The sequence below is a fragment of the Dryobates pubescens genome, chromosome 2 (genome assembly GCF_014839835.1).
Source record: "Dryobates pubescens isolate bDryPub1 chromosome 2, bDryPub1.pri, whole genome shotgun sequence".
In the NCBI taxonomy this organism is placed as follows: domain Eukaryota; kingdom Metazoa; phylum Chordata; class Aves; order Piciformes; family Picidae; genus Dryobates; species Dryobates pubescens.
This window is the reverse complement of record NC_071613.1, coordinates 18,575,420-18,593,769: the sequence shown is the minus strand read 5'-3', so window position 1 is coordinate 18,593,769 and position 18,350 is coordinate 18,575,420. Positions and strand designations below refer to the sequence as shown.

Genomic DNA, 18,350 nt, shown 5'->3' with positions numbered 1-18,350 from the left:
TACTTAAAACAAAAAAAAAAAAAAAAAAAGGAAGAAAATAATAAAAAAGTCCTCACTTCTGTTACTCTGCATTTTCTCTAAGTCTAAAAATTGGTAGAGTGTATGACAGGTCCACCTCATTTTTCTTAATGATGTTTTTATTATTCTTTCACTCAATTAAAACAGAAATGGATATTGCATCTTCTGACTGTATAATTGTTATTGTAATCTGTTTTCGATCACTGCTTGGGAAATGGGTCCAAAACAACATAAACTATCCACAGCCTCAGAATACAAGTCATTTTCTTTTACTACGACACTTAAAGAGACATCTATCATGCTGCTCTGCTAGCATGTTTGTATTATGGCAAGAAGAGAAAAAAGTTATTTGTAAGTTGGGAAAAGACATTATGAAAATCACCTTTTACTTCAAAGTATTGTATAACTCACAATTTAGAGCTACATTTCTTAATAACCACTCAATAAGGCTGGAAATTGTGCACATCTAATTTTAATATATAAATAATGGAAATGCATATAAGCCAAAATATGCTCAAAATATGAATTTATATTACTCCTGAAAAAGAGTCTGGTTCCAGTTTGGAGAATTACATGCTTCATTTCCAATAGAAGCCTGTCAGCTAAAATTTATCACAAACCCTCTCTGTGAGTCTAGATTACCAGGGTGGTGAATACTTCTATGTGAGTTCCCCCACTCGTCTGAAGTTTCTGCCCAGACAAAGTCAGCAGCTTCTGGAGAGCAAAGTGTCGGAGATACACAAGCACAGCACTGTAGGAATCAAACAAAGCACCACAGAGAGGAAGAGTAACCCTGTGGCTGCATGCAGCGATATGAACCATGGAGTTTGATATGAGAAACTCCCCTCACAATGTTTCTTGCCAGATTTTGTACTCTGGGAAAGATACAGTGTCAGTAGAGTGTCTTTTCATCTCGGCCTGTGTTTTTGGGGAACAAGGAGGGAGCACATTTAAGTGGGAGATATTGCTGCTGCACTCTGAAATGCAGTGGGCACACAGCTATCTCCAGAGATGCCCCAGCTTCATAGAAAACATAGTCTGACAGGTTATTTTTATTAATCTGTTTCTGAGCTTTTTCACCTTGCTGACAGTGCTTCTAACAATGTAGAGTTGCGCTCAGGCTGTTTAATATTGCATGTCGGTCTGAGACAAGGACACCAGTTAGAGCAAAAAACTGACAATTTTTTTTACTATTAGCCAGGTAATTCTCTATTTAGAAAACAAGTCGCACACTTAAACTGAGCTGCCTCTTCAAGATCTTTCTGTGCCCTTCCTATAGCTTTAACTGATAACAATCCCTTCTTCCCAACATAGCTGCACGTAACACTAATAATCATTCAGCATTTACCAGGAGATTTGAAATATACATTGAGCTGAGAAGTGCAACTTCTGTCCTAGCACCGGCTTACGATACAAACAATGCAGGGCTCACACTTCATCTTCTAAGCACTCCTCTACATGATTTGTGTAGCCTTATTCCAAGTAGAAATGCCTTTTGGTGGGAGGTTTTACCTGAAGTCCTCAGAAATGATGTTCACATCCTTAGAAGTCAGAGTAGGAATTACACTTACCAAAAACCCCAACAAAATGAACAAACAAACAAACAACACACAAAACGCCAGACAAAAACAGACCAAAAAAAAAAAAGAAAAGAAAAAAAATAAAAAAATAAAAAAAAAAGAAACTATGAACACCTTTCACACACTCTTTGTAAGGGTTTCACAATGCCAGTAGCCTTACACTGTCAACAGACAAATGCTGGTATCCTGGTATATCTATGAATCTTCAGCAGATACCAACAGAGCTAGTACAGGTATATTAAAATAGACAAAACAAAATTCCTACTTAAAATTCCAGGTCATGGGCTGCTTGAGTTTTTTGTTTAGTTGTTTTTTGGGGGTTTTTTAAAGTTCTCTAAAATAAAGGAAATAAAAATGGAAATGCGAGGTGGTTTTCCCTTACTAATATTCGGATCCATGCAAATGAAGACAGGACAAAGTACAGACAGCAGCTGCACTACGTGCTTTAGTGCAAAGCTGTGGGAACCCTGCCTCTAGGACTGCAATATCATGGACAACATGACTTGCTGGCTGAAAACACACCACACACCAAAGAAATCAACACAAGAACCTCCTCTAGATGAGCTAATGGTTCCCCCTGAACTAAACAGCAAAGTGCGTTTTCTGTCTTCCTTCCCGCTAATCAATGTCAACTTGTTTGTACATAATCCCACAGCAGAGACCTCGCTGATCTGCATTCTGCAACAAATATGAAGCTTGTTGGAAGGCAATTTGTTTTTAGCATGGCTGGAGGCTAGAAAACATTTCTCAAAAGCCATCAAATACTCAGCTGCCTTTTGTCTGTTTCTTACATCTGCATTAGCGACACATGTCATAGTGGGGAGCTAGCATCTGACCCAGGACATTCCATACAGTAGGAACCAATTAGCACCAGAGCAGTTTTTCAGAGCTAGCAAGGGCATTGCTTCCTCACCCCACAGAGCAGGCTGGCTTCGAAACCACCCTGCGCTTCAGAAGAGCAAACTCATTGGGTAGTGACAGAGTCTGAGCTGGCCACAGGTTATCTGCCCATCATATCAATTCAAAGGGACAGGGTAATTCTTTATACCTTGAAAAACCAGGCCTTTAATCCTAAAACACAGCAGTAGTTACTAATTTAACTAAATTATGAGGGATGGTAATTAAAGGCCTAACTTATCTATGCCTTGCAATTTGGGATTCAAAATAAAGTCTTCCAAAGTTTTACAGATTTTTCAGTTATTTTGAAAAGTTTAAAAATAAGATTTAAAAGCAGGTTGGGGACTGCTCAGTCACAGAAATAAGAATTTTCCTAAACAGGTCACACAGCTGTTTGGTGAATATAAATATATGACTGCAGTAAAACCATCCTCATTTTACAACACCATAGATGCCAGATTGCATTACCATCTTCTGTGTCAAAGGGAGTGACAACAACCTTACTGGTCCAAGCACTTGGCTTAAGCTCCAAATCACCGTTGTGGCCCTTTTCCTCCCCAACCCACACTGACAACTGTAAGGAAAATGGCAATAACAGAAAGTAACTGCAAAAATACTCAGACTCACATCTCCAGGAAAAGTATTAAACTCAAACATTTTAAAAGGTATTTGAAAGTAACTGATAACCATCTGAAGATCTGTGTGCTACAAACTGGAACTTTCAAATATGACATAGCTGTCTGCTGAAATGACGGCTTGATTACAGCTACGTTATGCCAGACCTTCGCTACTTTTAAATTGAGATAAAATCAGTGCAGCAAAATAATTTAAACAGAATATAAAGACTTCCTAAAATCAAGTATTTCGGAAAGGAATCTTTAAGCCTGACCCTTTAAGTGTTTATTCATAACAATAAAAGTTTAACACTGTATTTCTTCCTTCGATGTCTAAATCCTTTGTCTAAACCCCAAGTGAAAAATACATCGCTATTTAATTTCTTTCCCACTGGCATCTTCATGGTTTTTAGTAGGATTTTTGCCACCTTCCTCAGGCACAAAAACAATTCTGGGGAGTCACTGACAGCCTCACCTGAACAGGAGTTTTCAAACAATCACCCTATAAATAATTGACAGCGAATAGACTCTGTTCTGTGCCAGTCAAGCTACGAAAAGGCAGGACCCAGTTTATGAAGTGGGGGGGGGGAAGAATTAACAAAGAATTTTCAAAGGTGTTGGTTTCTCTTTCTTCCCTTTGGTTCACGATGAGAACAACAGCATCCAGTTAACTAATGTGGCCATGGGTCTGGGGTGGGGATGAAGCGGGGAGATGAAATACTGAGGAACTGTTTTAGGAAAAAATGAAATCTTACTACAGCTAATCTTGAACTCAAAATTGTCGGTGGCTTTCTGCAGATGCAACTTAAGAGTCCCAAAATTACCCTAAACATCAAATTATGCCTAGGTCACCGAATGGGTGGATACCCTATACTCTCTTTAATGCCTATGTTCAATTGCACGCATGTTTTAACTGTGTCTTTTAATAACAGACCAAGCACTGGAAACACATTAAAAAAAGACTATTTTTCTACCTCAGCAAAAATACAGCTGATACACTGCATGACCCCTTCAGGAGTGACCACTCTGTTTGTTCTATTTACATGACACAACCTGATTGGAAAAGCAGGGTGGGGGGTGGCAATCAGCAAAAACACCAGAAACACATTTTTAAGCATGGCTCATGAAAAAGAAATCACTGTCTTTCCTTCCCTTACTGTTCCTGTTCTATTAGAGGTCTCTTCATCATTATTCATCAGGAACATGCAAAATCCAATAATTTACACTTCCTCACAATCCCTACTGAGTTATGTCAAAGCACAAGGCAACATTTTCCAACTATCCTGTAACAGATACAATACTAAATACATTCACACACTGCTGGCTCCTGAACTAACAAGGATTTGCAGCTTACGTGTCTGTGTATCTCTACATGCTTCATTCTTCCAAAGAGCTTCCTCCAGGCAGCAGGAAGATACCCTTCATCTGGGGTCTAGGCAGGAAGACTATCCAAAACTTAACCTTTCACTTAACTCAATTTGCAAGGGCAAGCAAAGCATGCCTCCTTACTCTGCTCAGGATGCCTTTTATAGCTTAATGTTAAGTAATGGTTTAGAACAGAGGAGCAAATTTCATCAAGCTGCACTCCTCTGTCGGCACAGAAGTGGATTTTCTCTCCAGTAATGTCCTTCAAATCCTTGTAGAACATGTAAAAGGCAGCACAAACCCCATGACATTTTTGCTGAAGTACTTAGAATGGATTTTGACAAATGCTCTTTAACCACCCTCAGCCAACACTTTTGTCACCCCAGAGTCGTATGGAAACAGATTTCCAGCAACACCTAAGCAGAGAAGACCCTGACACCTCAGAACTTTATGGGGTTTCCAACAATTAGCAGCAGCACTCCGCAGAGTCGCTGCACCCACATTGCTGGTACATCTGACTGTATGAGCAGCGACCACATCTCTGTCATGCAGTTTACTCTGAACTCCCTGAAAGTTTTCTTCTTCCTTAGTAGTCTGTAAATTAAAATGCACATTTTTACAGTTAAATGATAAGAATGTATCACTCTCAAACTGCGTCAAACTAACCTAACCAGCAAATTGTTTGCAATTGTTTCCCGCCCAAAATTTGAATGTGTTCCCTTGGCTACATTTTGATTTTATGTTTCTGTTGCAGCAAAAACCGAACTTCACACCAGCTCCTTCTGCACACCAGCACTTTAAGTTACATTCAGAGGCTTCTAATGCTATTTTTCTACGCTCCTCAAACTAACACACACACGCATACACACATAGAGATACACATCCACTCGTACGCAAGTGGGTTCATGAATTGCAAGCAACAATTTGGTAAATCTAAGTTTCCTAACCATTAATCATCCTTTTTTTTCTTTTTTTTTCTTTTTTTTTTTTTTAATTCCTTATGGAGTGAATTACTAACTGAGCAGAGACGCCAATTCTAGTAAGTGAATGTTACCCAACAGGGATATAAAGCTGTCAACACCATGGTGCTCTTGTTTGCTCTAAACTCTCTCCCAGGCTTCATATGTTTTTTAAAGCGATATTAGCCTTTTTTTTTTCTTCCCAGGGACCTTTATGAAACCATCCTCTCCTGAACATCTGAGTGCTTCTGCTGTGCGACACATGGGTTTTGAAACAGACAGGTCAGATAACTGTAGGAACATTTCACAGAGCACTGGGTTAGTCAGGCAAACCAAAACCGAGCTCTAACACATCAGACTGACGCTAACAACATTGTAAACGGTACCACAAGTTTTAAATCCTCTATTAAACACAACCCCTGAGACCTCGTTTATCTTTTCAGTGACCTTCACCAGTTTATTACAGCTGCTGCAATGGCTCTTTGAATTAAGTACATTCAGGTTCAGAATTTTTTTTTTTTAATAAATAAATAAAAGGAGAGTCATAAGGCAAAATTTCTCCTGAGAACAATTGATTTTCTGTCTTCACTACAAAAGCTTATTTTAAAACACTTTTTCACTCATAATCTAGAGAGAAAGCTAAAAACACCTACAGCACTATAATATTTCTCTATTTCTCAGGGAAGTCACTGGAAAAATAATCGTAGCAAACACTACGATTATAAAACTGGTTACCAAAGGTCATCAGTCTCATTGTAGCACCAGTGACTTGAGAGCTTATTGCTCTGTTCCCAGGGATTAAGCTCAGAAACAGATATTATTACACCAAAAAGCCACTTGACAAGTAGGAAGGAATTTCAGGATTTACATAGCTAAGGCCCAAAATGAGATGAAGAAAAAAAAAATTGATAGCATCTGTCTTTGCTTTCAAGATCTTTATATACACTTTATAGAATGCACAAAGAATTAAAATAAAACCTAAAATGCTCTCTGGTTTCCAGTGATATATTCCAATAGTTTTTTCCCAAAATTAAGCTCACATTCAATAAATATCAGCACTCATTAAAGCTTATAAAATAAGAATAAACTGAAAACTGACAACTGAAGCCCACAATGTCATTTCACCACAACTTCCAACAGTTTCCTTTTTACCAAACACTAGGAACAAGACTAAAAGAGCCTTTATTAAGATTCACTGTAAGTTTAATACTAATTTGCCACTATACTAAAGATGAGCCTTTCCATGAACATATACAGTTGCATTTCAAAACCCCAGTGAAAAAAAGTTACTAACAGCACAGCAACTAATGTACAGACACAGACTTCCACAGACACCTGAAACACTGTGATCTTCACTCAGAAAATGATCACTTGGTCACACAGATTCTTAAAGACCACACTTGAAAAAGAACAGAGGAAAAATATCTGGAATTAGCTGTGTTGATTTATCTTAAGAGCATTTCCAGGAGGAAAAAAAGAAAAAAAAAATAAATCAATTCTAAATAGTACCATTATCTTATTAAAAAAAAAATCTGCCTTAACTAATTTAGTATTGAGTATTACAGAATCTAGGTAAAGTATTCAGACAAGAATAATTCTCCTCTTGCTTCCAGTATCAATAAGGAGTAATGAATAAACTTTACAATGAATAGCCTGAAACCAAAGAGATTGAGACTGTGTAAAGAACACCAGCCAAGAATAAAAACAAATGACTCCTGCATTTCCTATTTCCCCTACACTTTTACACTCCAGTTTGCACCAGCTTTATTAATGAAAATGTAAGCTCTTAAAAGTTTGCTTTCAGAAATGAGAGTCTTTGTTTAAGTGGAAGAAATCTTCCATAACTGAACAGGCCAGATTCAAGTTGAACCACCGGTATAGCTATAAAAGCTGGTGAATTTCTCTTGGCTAACACAGCTGCAATTAGGAAGCAACATATATATATTCCAAAAACATCCCTTTAAAGTATGTTTCTATAACTGCCCCAAGGAAAAAGACTAGCTCCAGTTCTAACGGCCCCTTTAAAATCAGGCAGCTATAACGCCTTACTCTCCAGAAAGGCATCCAAAACTACATATATTATTCTTTACATGTTTAACCAGTTCGTTTTTACAATTGTTCAGGAAACTGTTTCTCCACCAATTTGTAAGTGGAGTAACACTACGAGCCTTTCACTGCGGAGCTGTTCCTTCTTTTTCCATGCGTTAGAAGAACACGGAGAAGACATTTAGAGAACAGACACAGCGTCATCCAAGAAACATAAAGAACTGCTGAGATCTCTTACCCTTCATTAGGTGTGTAAATGAATCCTACGTTTGTAAAATGAAATAAAATCTGCAGCCCCTTTAGTAAACTTCAGCAATTAGGAAGCCTAGTGAGACAAAGAGGTCTAAAACAAGCATCTAATGCTAAAATCGCTAAATAAACCTCACGTAATACAGAGTCATGTGACGACCATATCAAAGTATCTCCTGAGATGTCATTTACACAAACTCTTTGTGTACAAACAGCTACATTTGTATGTTACCACTCTGTACATTGGGAAAGACAAACACACAGATGTTGGTTTTTAAAATATGAGGTTATTTGTGACCTGTCCTGCACTAATTTTGCTCCTGACATCTGTCTAATTTCAGGATTTTAAAGTACCTTTTTCCAAGCATGAGGCTGCATTGTATTAAATGTGACAGCTGCATAGCCAAGATGAAAAATCAGAGGGCATTTTGGAGAAGTGGCTGGAAGTTTAGCTGCATGGAAGCAAAGGCAATAAAAAGAGCAACGACACGTGCCACTTAAATATGTTCTAACACAGAACTGACCGGCAACTAACGAGTAAATATAAGTATGGAAGTGGTGCAGAGAATGGCAGAAATGTTGCAAAACTAATGCTTGGCAATTCTGAAGAAGTCGGACTCCCTGTCCTCTTTTACAACTGCTACAAAATGCAGTTTAGAGAAATAAAACCTCCCCAAACGCAACCATTAACACCTCCATTTTTCCCTCACGGAGGGACCTTTCTCGGAGCTGTACCAGCGGGTGTTGCACACCCGATTTACCCCTCCCGCAACCAACCCGAGGCGATGCCCTCCTGTGCGGATGCTGCCCGGGCCCCGCTGCCAGCCACCAGCTCTCTAGCGGGCAGCGCCGAACCAGGCCTCACCTGCGCCGGGCCGGGCGCCCCGCTGCAGCCCGGGAGGGGACCGGTCTCGTCAGGACCGAGGCCTTCAACCAGCGGCTGCTGCCCGCCGCGCACCACGGCCGAAGCCACTTCACGCAGCTCGGATCCCGCAGCGGCGTGCAGCAGCCACACGCTGCCCAGGACCGCGGGCAGCAGCCGGACAGGGGCCACACCGGCCTGAGGCAGCTCCGCCACGCACCGCGCCGACTCGCCCGCCAAGAGCCACGCCGGGCACGCCGCTCTGCGCTCCCCGACACCGGGGCCGCCGCGCCGAGCTGAGCCGGCGGTGCTGCTGTGAGCGCGGCCGCACGGTTACCTCCCACGGGCTTGGTGACAGCTCCGTTGGGCCTCCCGCGGGTGCCCATGGGGCTACCGTTCTGCTCCAGCCTGGCCACCTTGGCGGGGGGGGGGCCTTTGACATCGGGGCTGCCGCTGCCTCTGTCAGGGCTGTCCCGCAGGCAGGGGCTCTCACTCCTCCGTTCCATGCTCGGAGACGCAGCTCCCGCTGGTAGGTCGCAGTAAAAGGAGCACGGACCTAGGGCGAGAGAAACAAGGGGCGCTTCAGCTGCTGTCGCCCGGCACTGGGCCCCGCTTGCCCACCCGGGTCCCCGCAGTGCGTCCCCCGGGGCGGCTCGGCCCAGCCAGCAGCGGCCGGGGCGCGATGTCGCCCCGCTCCCGCCGCTGGAGCCGGCTCCTCTGAAAGCGCGCGGTTCGACCCCGACGGCCCCATCCCGGCTGCTCTAGCCGTAAGCTCGGCCCGCGGCTCGCTGCCATCCGGCCCCAACCTGCCGCGGGCCCCCTGGGGTGGGCAGCGCTGTCTCCCGGTCCCCATCACGCCGGGGCTTGCAGGCCGGCCGGCAGCTTTGCCGCAGCCAGGTGCTACGCCTCGGGCCCCGGCGCGGCCCGGGCCCGCCCCCGGGGGCCGCGGGGAAGCGGCTGCCCGCCCGGGCGGCCCCGCAGCACGCCCCCCCCCCCCCCCCCGCCGGACAGCTGTGCTGCCACGGAGCAGCCGGCCGCCGGCGAGCGGCTCCCGGGAGCTGCCACTGTACTTACTGCTTAGAGCCTGTCTGTAAGCTGGCTGAGCTGGGCTCTGTCCATGGATCAGAAGTAGAGAATCCAGGGTGGAAAGTTTCCTTGCTTCCTCCTCTCACGCCGCTTTCTTCCCTTGTACTATTTCCCCCCACCCTCAGCCCCTCCTTGCCCTTCTCCTGGGGTGCTGAGGCAGCGGGGCCGGGGCAACTGCCCGCTCTGCGCGGGGCGACAGGGGCCAGAGCCCCTTCCCGGAGGGTCCCGGGCGGCAAGCGGAGCTGAGCGTGGAGGCCGGGGCGAGGGGGCGGGGAGCGGCGGGGCCGCCAGCAGCAGTTCGGAGGAGCTGGGAGAGGGAGCCGGCTTCTCACACCTTCCGCGCAGAAAATCGACACCAGGGGAGCAGGGGGAAGAGAAGAGGAGGGAGCGCCGCTCTCCCGGGCTCGGCGGCGGCGGCGAGTGCCTAGCGGCGCGGGGAAGCGGTGGCGGCGGCCCCCGGTGTGTCACTTTCAATCGCTCCCTCCTCTGCCAGCAACAGCGGCGGCAGGAGGGACTCGCCACAGAGTGGAGAAACGGTTATTAACTGCGTTGAGTCATGGAGGCAGAGTGAGTCCTTTTGGGGTTGTCCGTGGGTTCGGCTTTGGTGCGTGTGTCTCTGTGTGTGTGTCTGCCTGTCTGTCTGCGCCGCGCTCCCGTCCCAGGGCTGTGCATCCCAAACATCGCCACCCCTCCGCGCCTCCGACACCCCTCCCCTCCCCGCCCCCCCGCGCAGACCGAGCCCCGGCGCTTCCTGGGGACCACGGACGGGCGCGTAGCAGCCCCCCCCTCCGCCTTGCCGGGCCGGCCCGCCCCGCACGATCCCGGCCCCGCAGGGTGGGAGCCGAGATCCACCTGGCAGGAATCACTAGGCAATTAATAAATAACGCGTCTCGCACAGGGCCCACCTGCGCGGGGCAGCGTGGAGTGGGGGTGGCCGCGGAAAGGGGAGCGCGGCAGGACTAGGCGGCGGTGACAGGAGACCGGGGGCAGAAGGTGCCAGCGCCAGGGCAGTAGGTCTAGGGGAGGGCCAAGGGAAAGAGGAGGAGGAGCCGGGGACGAGGCGGAGAACGACACCGGGGAAGCCGGAGTTTGGGAGACCGGACCAGCCGGGGAGGACTGAAGCCGCCACCGGTATCCTGTCCCAGCGCCCGGCTGAGTCCAGTGCAGCTGGTGCCACCCCACCCTCCCACACGAGACAGCCGAGGGTCGGTGGGGACCCTCTCACAGCCTGTCCCCGGCGGGGCGATGCGGAAGCAACTTTTGTCGCCCCGGGGGCCGATCGCACTTCCTCCGGGGCTTCGAGAGCGGGTGGGCGGTCTGGCCCGACCCCAGGTAGGGTCCTGCCACAGCCCTGCTCTCCGCTGCCGGCTCCAGGCAGTCACCGGGCTGGCCCTGAATAATTGATGGCGGGAACCGGGAGGAGGTGACAAGCGGGCAGGGAACCTCTTCCCCCGATAAATATTTAATAACGGAGCTCCGCGTAGCGCACGATAGCCAGCGGGGAGCGGCGAGCTCTGCTGGAGAAGTCGGGTCGGGCTCCCCACCGGTTCCGGGAAGCCTGGCAAGCAGTCATTTTTCCCTCCGGTGCCAGGCGCACTGGGGCCGGCGGCAGAGCGGCCACTCCCCGCGGCGGGGCCATGCCCGATGGCGCGCCCCGAGGGCTCGCAGCGCCCCCTGCCCGGCCCGGGGGGCACCGGGGAATGAACCAGCGGCACCGCTCCGACGAGCCCTCCCTGCCCGCCCCGCGTTAAGGTGGACCGAAAAATCCCTTCTGAGGGGTGGGCGGCGGATGGGCGGCGGGGGAGGGAGGCGGGGGGTGGAGGGGGCGGCGGACACCTCCGGCGGAGCCTCCCTCCTTTGCCGCTTGTCCGTCCCTGGCTCCCTGCACAGTGCCGCCTTCCCTGCCAAGCCCCCTTAAGAGCTCTGCCTTTACGGTGGCGCCGGAGGGTCAAAAAAAGAGGGGGCTATGGGGTCGGGGGGCATCCCCGCCACCGGGCAGCACTCGCGGTAGGTTTCCGTCCGCCCCGTAAGCGCTCAAGGAGGGTAAAGTAGCGCCAACGGTAGCCCTTAGACTGCCCGGTGCGGCGACCTCCGCCGGTGCTGCCCCGGGATACGGGGCGGGAGCTTGGCCACCGCTGGCCCCGCTGCCCCGCACTGTCGGTGGGCGCAGTGACGGGAGAAGCAGCGGATCCCCGGGCAGGGTAAGAGACAATTCGCTTCGCTCTGCATCCGACCCCCGTCCCGGCGGCGCGCAGCAGCACCGAGCGTGGCTTCCCCCCTCGGCCAAAGGACACGAGTCTCTCCCCTCCGCGGAAAGGGCCGTGGGACCCGCCGCCAGCTTTGCCCCAGGACAGCATGCCGTGAGCGCGGGTGAAAGCCAGGTCCTATCGTTGTCAGTGTCCGGGGGAGCCGGAGAAACTGCCCGAGACCGCGGAAGGCCAGGGCCGGGTCTCTAGGAGCCACCGGACGACCGAGCGCCGGGGCTGCGCAGGCTGCGGAGGAGGAGAGAGAGTAGCGGCTACCGCTGTCCCGCTCAGAAAAGGGCCTCAAAGTTTGGAGAAGTCTCGTTTTCTTTTTAAATAACCCGATCTAACTTTTCTTCCTTTTCACCCCCCCTAAATCTGATGGAGCTCAGCAGCAGCTCTGATTCGGAAGTTCAAATTTTCCATCAAATGATTGAATAATATTTTGTTCTTACCTTTGCTGTTGAGCTACGAATTCGCTCGGATCAGTGGTCAGAAAGTTGGAAGAATTGGTGATTTAGGACTTCAGTACTTCTGGAGGGAAAGGGGAAAAAAAAAAAAAAAAGCCAAGGGTTTAGCCAGGATCTTCCCTGTCTGATTCGTTACTATTATTATATCTGATGATGTGGATGGATGGAGAGATTCAATCCAAGCCCATTAATGAGCTAATTTATAAACAGCATCGGCTGAGGATCTTCATTTACATGTTGTCAGTGATCCCGTCCCGCACCGCGGAGACGGCGATTACCGGAGTGCAGCAAAGCGCCTATAAGAGTGCGACCGGCTTGTTAATCGATTAATATTTCATTGCCTGTAAATATTTCATACAGTTTTTAGGAAAACTATCGATTCTAAATTATTAAACTACTCAGCAAGGCGTCTGAATAATGCATACGATTAAATACATTTAACTATATCTGTAGCGATTGCTCCATCTGCAATCAATCCCCCGCTCCGCTCGGGATTTGTCCCCACCGGCGCTGATTCCTTATTTGCGCGATCACCGGAATGCCGGGATCGCCAAATACAGGTTTATTCCTGTTTTCACAAACCGAACGGTTAAAGAAAATGCTCTTTTGTCTTTGAGATGGGGAGCGGTAATCGTTCGAAAATTTGGACGCGGAAGCAAAACGAGTAAAATTAAGTGACTGCTAACCATGTAGATGAGTAGCCGGTGGGTAGCCTCTGTTATGTAAACACCAGTTAATTCAGGCGTATTTTATGATACACGATGCTTACTTTTCTTTTACATATTTTTCTCAATAAAAGCCTTTTCTTTCTGATTCGAATTAGAAACGTGGGGGTTTTTTTAGCCAGTGCGTGGTTTTGATGTTGTCCTTATTTCCAGTGGGATAAAAAAAAAAAAAGGCGATTATTTCCCATAGCTTTCCCCCATCCGTCCTCAGTCTCGATCTAAAAAGAAACTATTTTAAAATTATCATTAATAACCTCTCGTTGTTTTTCTATTCGCACTCCAGTACGAGAATCCCCTGCTCCCGCACTCCGGGAAGAGCAGAAGCGGGTGCACTCCCGGTGCCCGGCCGCTCCCCGTTACTGAAGTTTATGGACGCCTCAAGTGGTTGATTGCCAAAAAAAAAAAATTCTGAACAAAGCAAACGAACAAAACCACCTCCTTGGAAAGGTTTGGTTTTCATTAACTACTGCTTCTCGAGCCAAGGCGCAAGGAAGCGATGGCAGCTCAGTGCCCGCGCAGGCTGCAGCGGCGGGCGGCTGCAGCTGGGGCTGCCGCGGGCTCCGGGCTGCCGCGGGCTCCGAGCTACCGCCGCGCGCCCTGCCGCTTCCGCCGGACTCTGCCGGGTGCTGTCCTCGCCGCCTTCTTTCTAACCGCTCGCCGGGTGCCTTCCAGAGGCCGCAGTGTCCTGTCCCCAGGACAGGGGCCTCCCCGCCAGGTTCGTCTGGCACGAGCCCTCCGACACGCTGTGGAGCTGCGGCTGCCGCACACGTGTGCAGCGGGGGACCGCTTCGCAGCGCGGAGGCCCGGGGCTGCCGCTACACGGCAGTGGTCGGCGGGATGGGTGCGGTATAGTTCCGCAGCCCCGACGGGGTAGCGCCGAGTGCCTGCGGGAGCGGCGGCCGCAGCAGGCACCGCCGAGGCGCCGGGGCTCGAGGAGCGCAGGGCGGCTCACACAGACGACGATTCCGTCTCCCCGCTCGGCCTCGGTCCTTCCCAGCGGCCGCCATTTCGGCGGGGACCGAGGCCGAGGCCGAGGCCGCGGCCGCTCCTTGGGGCCCAGCCCGGGACCAGTACCAGACCAGAAGCCCGACCCGTCCCGCCGCCCTGCCCTTCGCACAGCGCCATCGCGCGGGCGTGGGCACAGCCCGGGGCGGCAGGGCAGGGCGGACAGTACCTGCCGCAGGACCTCCGGGCCCCACAGCTCCGCCCTGCCGCCTCGCCGCATGCCGTCGAGGCCCCGCCACCTCGCCCGCCGCTGCGGCCCGGACACGGAGGCCTGGCGAATCTGCGCGAGGCTGACTTCCCGCCCCACGTTTCTGCCTCGGGCCGGGACAGGCGCGGGGTAGCCGGGGAGCCACCGGCCTACCGCCGCACCTCCGCCGAGCGAGAGCTCTCTGTGAGGAAGCAGCCATCTAACCCTGCCGCCGAGGCTCCGCTCCACCGAGGGTCCTTTGTCGGTGCCAGGTTGAGAAGATGAAGCTAAAACGAAATGAGCGTGTCCCTGAGCCCGGCGGCGGGGCCAGCTCAGTCGTGCCGCAGCACCTCGGGGGGACAGCGCGGGTTCCAGCCCACAGCACCAGCGGGAGCACGGGGAGGGCCATAACCACCCTTAGCCCAATATCGCCGCTTTCCTGCCGGCAGCCCAAGCCTCATCAGGCTCCTTCGTGCTGTGCTAATTGCAAAAGAAAGAAACAAACCAACAAAATAAACCCAAAAGTATCTTTATGGCATGCGAGCGCCGGGTAAACGGTTTTGCGACAGCAGTGTCCCTCAAGACCCTACCCTCGCTTCCATCCTACCCCTCGCTGACTTTATTAATGCTTTATACCGTTAGTTACATGAAGCAAACTGCAGACATCAGAGGAAATCTCTGCAGCCAGGCGCACACGAGGAAGGGAAAAGCTCGTCCGGGGATGTTCGTACACCGTGTTTCGGTGCCCAGAAGGCAGCGCAGTTCCGGCCGAGGAGGGAGCAGGGAGTGGGGCTCAGCCTGGTGCAGAGCTGAGCGGCCGCGATCAGGGTCCTGTCAGGCTGTCGGGGTCCTGCCAGGCTCCCTGCTACACTCCGGCTCCCCGCTGCGCTCTGTCGCTCTCCGCATTGCTCACGCCCGTCTCCAGCTCTCATGTCTCTGTGCCCCTGGTCTCGGATTTGCGTTCTCTCGCAATCACAGGCGGCGATGCGAGCCGCAATGGGATCCCCTTGGTGCGATTTCACGCTGAGCGACCCGCCTCCCTGGGCTTGTTCCCCGCTAAAACAGCTCTGTTTGGAGGTGTGAACTGCAGGGAGCAAAAAGTACGGACCGAGCTGCCCGTGCCCTGCGCCTGCTCTTCTTTCAGCCAGAAGCTCACGGCTGGTAAACGAAGGAAGGGTTTCGCCGCTTTCGTTGCACTTCGGGACAGTTCCCGGTACGCGCGACAGAAGTGACTAGCAAGTGCGGAGACGAGCCCGCCCGCTAAGGCCACTCTAGCTCCGGTCACCCCAGGCAGGGCGGCCACCCCCGCTCCCTTACCCAGGATGGCTGTGCCGAGCAGGAAAACGGGCGGATAGACGAGCGGAGTCCCGGCTGCGGACACCTCTCGGGCTACGTCGTGAACGAGTACGAGGGGAGGCTGCAGTGGCCAGCCATCCGCCGCGCTTCGGGAGCCAGCCCGATGTCTGCCTCTCACCCCACGGATATTTGGGTGGTGCCAGGGACCCCGTTCTGCCCCCCGCCCGCGCTCTCGCTCTGGCGGCGGAGCTCAGCAGGACGTGCGGTGAAGGGCTGAGGACTCGTACCCCGAGGTACGTTTCAACTGCAACGATTTACGCAAATTAGCAAGATCTAGGCCCTTGTGCCCGGCCCGGCTCCGACCCGGGCGCCCAGCGTCACCCGCCCGCGCCGGACACCGCCTCCTTCCGACCTCTCCCCAAGCTCCTGCGGGGATCCCGCAGCGCGGGGAGGACGGAGCCCCTTCCACAGTCCCGCGCTCAGCCCCAGCCCCGCCGTGCTCAGTCCCAAGACGGCGCGGCTTGGTAGCGACTGCCTACGGAGCAGAGTGCTGCTTTCCTCCTAAAGCCAAACTTCGCCTCTTAACAGCCAGTCCCATCTTTGTGTGCAAGTTAAACCAGCAGCAGGCGTGTAGGGAAAACGCTCCACTCTGCGGCACCAAGCAGCGGCTCCCGCCGGCTCCTTGCCCGAGAAGCGGTGCCGGTGGAGCAGTGGATCGCGTTGCCGGCCCACGCCTCTGCCCTGCCAGCGCTAAGCCGAGGGCAGGTCAGCCCGTGACAGAGCAGAGACCAGCCGGCAGCTGGGGTGCTGGGCTTGCAGAGCGATGTATCGTTTTCTGTGCAAATAGCTGAAGGGTGTGGATCTGCTCAGAGACGAGGGGCAGGCAGTGCAGGGCATTTCGAGTGAAGATAAACAATAGGCGTTTATTGAACTGCAAAGGCTGCAAACGCGCTTGGACAGATTGAGGAAAAGCACCCGAATACACCAGGAGCAGCGAATGTCTCACAGCCCAGCTCTAGCAGGGGGCTTACAGCACCCCCGGCCGAGCCACGAATCAAGCTTGTCCCTGGTCCTGGCCAAATCGCTGCGACTGGGAAGCGAAACGAGGCTGATCGGGTAGCGCTCAGCATTTTCGGGCTTACACAAGCCCTGTGCCACTACCGGGGAGGCTCAGCAGGGCCTGCAGAAGGGGTATGCATGGGCAACGGGGAAGGAAAAGGCCAAATCCTGCCTCTTTTTCTCCTGCAACAATCCTACCGTCTTTCCTCGTGGCCTCAAAACCTTGCCTGCCTATATGCACACACACTCCAAAGAGTTTCGCGGCTAGGGTTGGCATACTGCCCTCGGAAGGAGCCCCCGGGGTCTGGGGCTGCCTGCCCGCTTCCGGCCGGTTCAAGGGTAGCCGAAAGGTGCCCGCCGCCCGGGGCAGCTCCTTTAGCATTGCAGGGCCGCGTCCTGCAACCCGGCCCTGGCTTGCCACCGCTGCGGAGTGAGGTCGATGCCAGGGCCACGGGGCCCTGGGGCCACTGGACGGAGCCTGCCCACGAGCCTGGGCGGAGCTGGCCCCTCTGCTTCCGCAGCCCGGACGGCGCTGGCCCGGCGGGCAGGGCGCGGAGCGGGCCGACGGCTCCAATGCCGCGGTGGCCCCGGGTCAGTGGTGTCCGCAAAAATACGCACACTGTCACACAGCGAGGGCGATTGCGCGCCAACCCACCTTTGCCAGCGCCCAGCCAGCTCCGCTCCTGCAGCGGACACCAGGCTGGTGACGGGCCGCGTTAGCGGAACCCACCGGATGAAATTCCGTTAAAAAAACAGCCCGAGCGCAGCCCTCCTCTACACCTCATCACGGAATCACTCCAAACCAAACAGCATTTAACCAGCGTGTTTGTTCCCAGCGAGGCCGGCAGCTCTCGCTCGCCTTGAGCCGTGGCGTGGCGACTTGGTGACCCTCGGGAGCCGCAGCACTCCCGACCCGGCTCAGCCACTTTCCGTCGCAGGGTCCCACGCCGCCGCAGCCTCCCGCCCCCCGAAAGACGAAACGTTCCAAGAACTCTGCACTTTGTCACACGCTGGAGTATTTGACAGTCACAATTACCTGTAAATATTCCGACCGTTTTGTATACGAGACACTTTTTTAGCCTCAAGCCTGGCAAGTCTCACCGAGAGGTGCTGTAACGCCACCGCAACTTTCCCGTGGCAGACGGCAAAACCGAGAGAGCCCGAGCTGCAATCCCTGGCTTCGCCGAGCCCAGCAGCGGCAGGGACAGCCGCCACCTCCCTCCCTCCGCACCCCGAAATGCAGCAGCCAAACACTGAAGTGAAAACGCTAACAGTACGGCGAGGCTGCAAACTAGTGGCAGAAAAAAAGAGGTCCCGGCTATTAAATAGCCCTCTCGGACAGAATCGGTTCACACGCGGGCAGACAAGATGTCACTTTTTCTACAGTATTTGCAACCGCAGTTCAAGGGGCGGGAGGAAAAAAAAAAAACAAACCCAAACAAAAAAAGGACCTGAGCTTAGCTGGCCACTAGTGCCTGAACTCCGAGATTTTATAATCGGTCTTCCCAGTTTTCACTCAACCTCCTCTACCCGTCGCATCATAAAAATGAGCAGCGTGGAATTACCTGTCTGCTTCCTTTGTGTCTCCTTCAAGTAAAGAAGGTAAAAGTAACTTCACCTATTAGCTTATACAAGTAATAAAGAGGTGGTAACTTGGAGCTACCACATTTTGAAGATGATGTCACATGC

General features: G+C 51.8%; 1 protein-coding gene across 3 annotated transcripts in view; it reads right to left on the bottom strand.

Annotated features, from left to right (window-relative positions):
* The window catches only part of SATB2 (SATB homeobox 2), a 146,383-nt gene extending 128,474 nt beyond the window's left edge, over nucleotides 1–17,909 (bottom strand). Inside the window, exons 1-3 of one of the 3 annotated variants that reach the window (XM_054171396.1) lie at nucleotides 17,698–17,909; nucleotides 12,375–12,453; nucleotides 8,928–9,146 (exon numbers count right to left, since the gene is read on the bottom strand). In XM_054171396.1, the coding sequence (XP_054027371.1) occupies nucleotides 8,928–9,096 (169 nt within the window). In that variant the 5' untranslated portion in view covers nucleotides 9,097–9,146; nucleotides 12,375–12,453; nucleotides 17,698–17,909. Of the gene's footprint in view, nucleotides 1–8,927; nucleotides 9,147–9,664; nucleotides 10,356–12,374; nucleotides 13,181–17,697 lie in introns of those variants that run through there. The other 2 variants (XM_054171392.1, XM_054171387.1) reach the window with 2 other exon arrangements.
* Nucleotides 17,910–18,350: the final 441 nt, after the last annotated feature.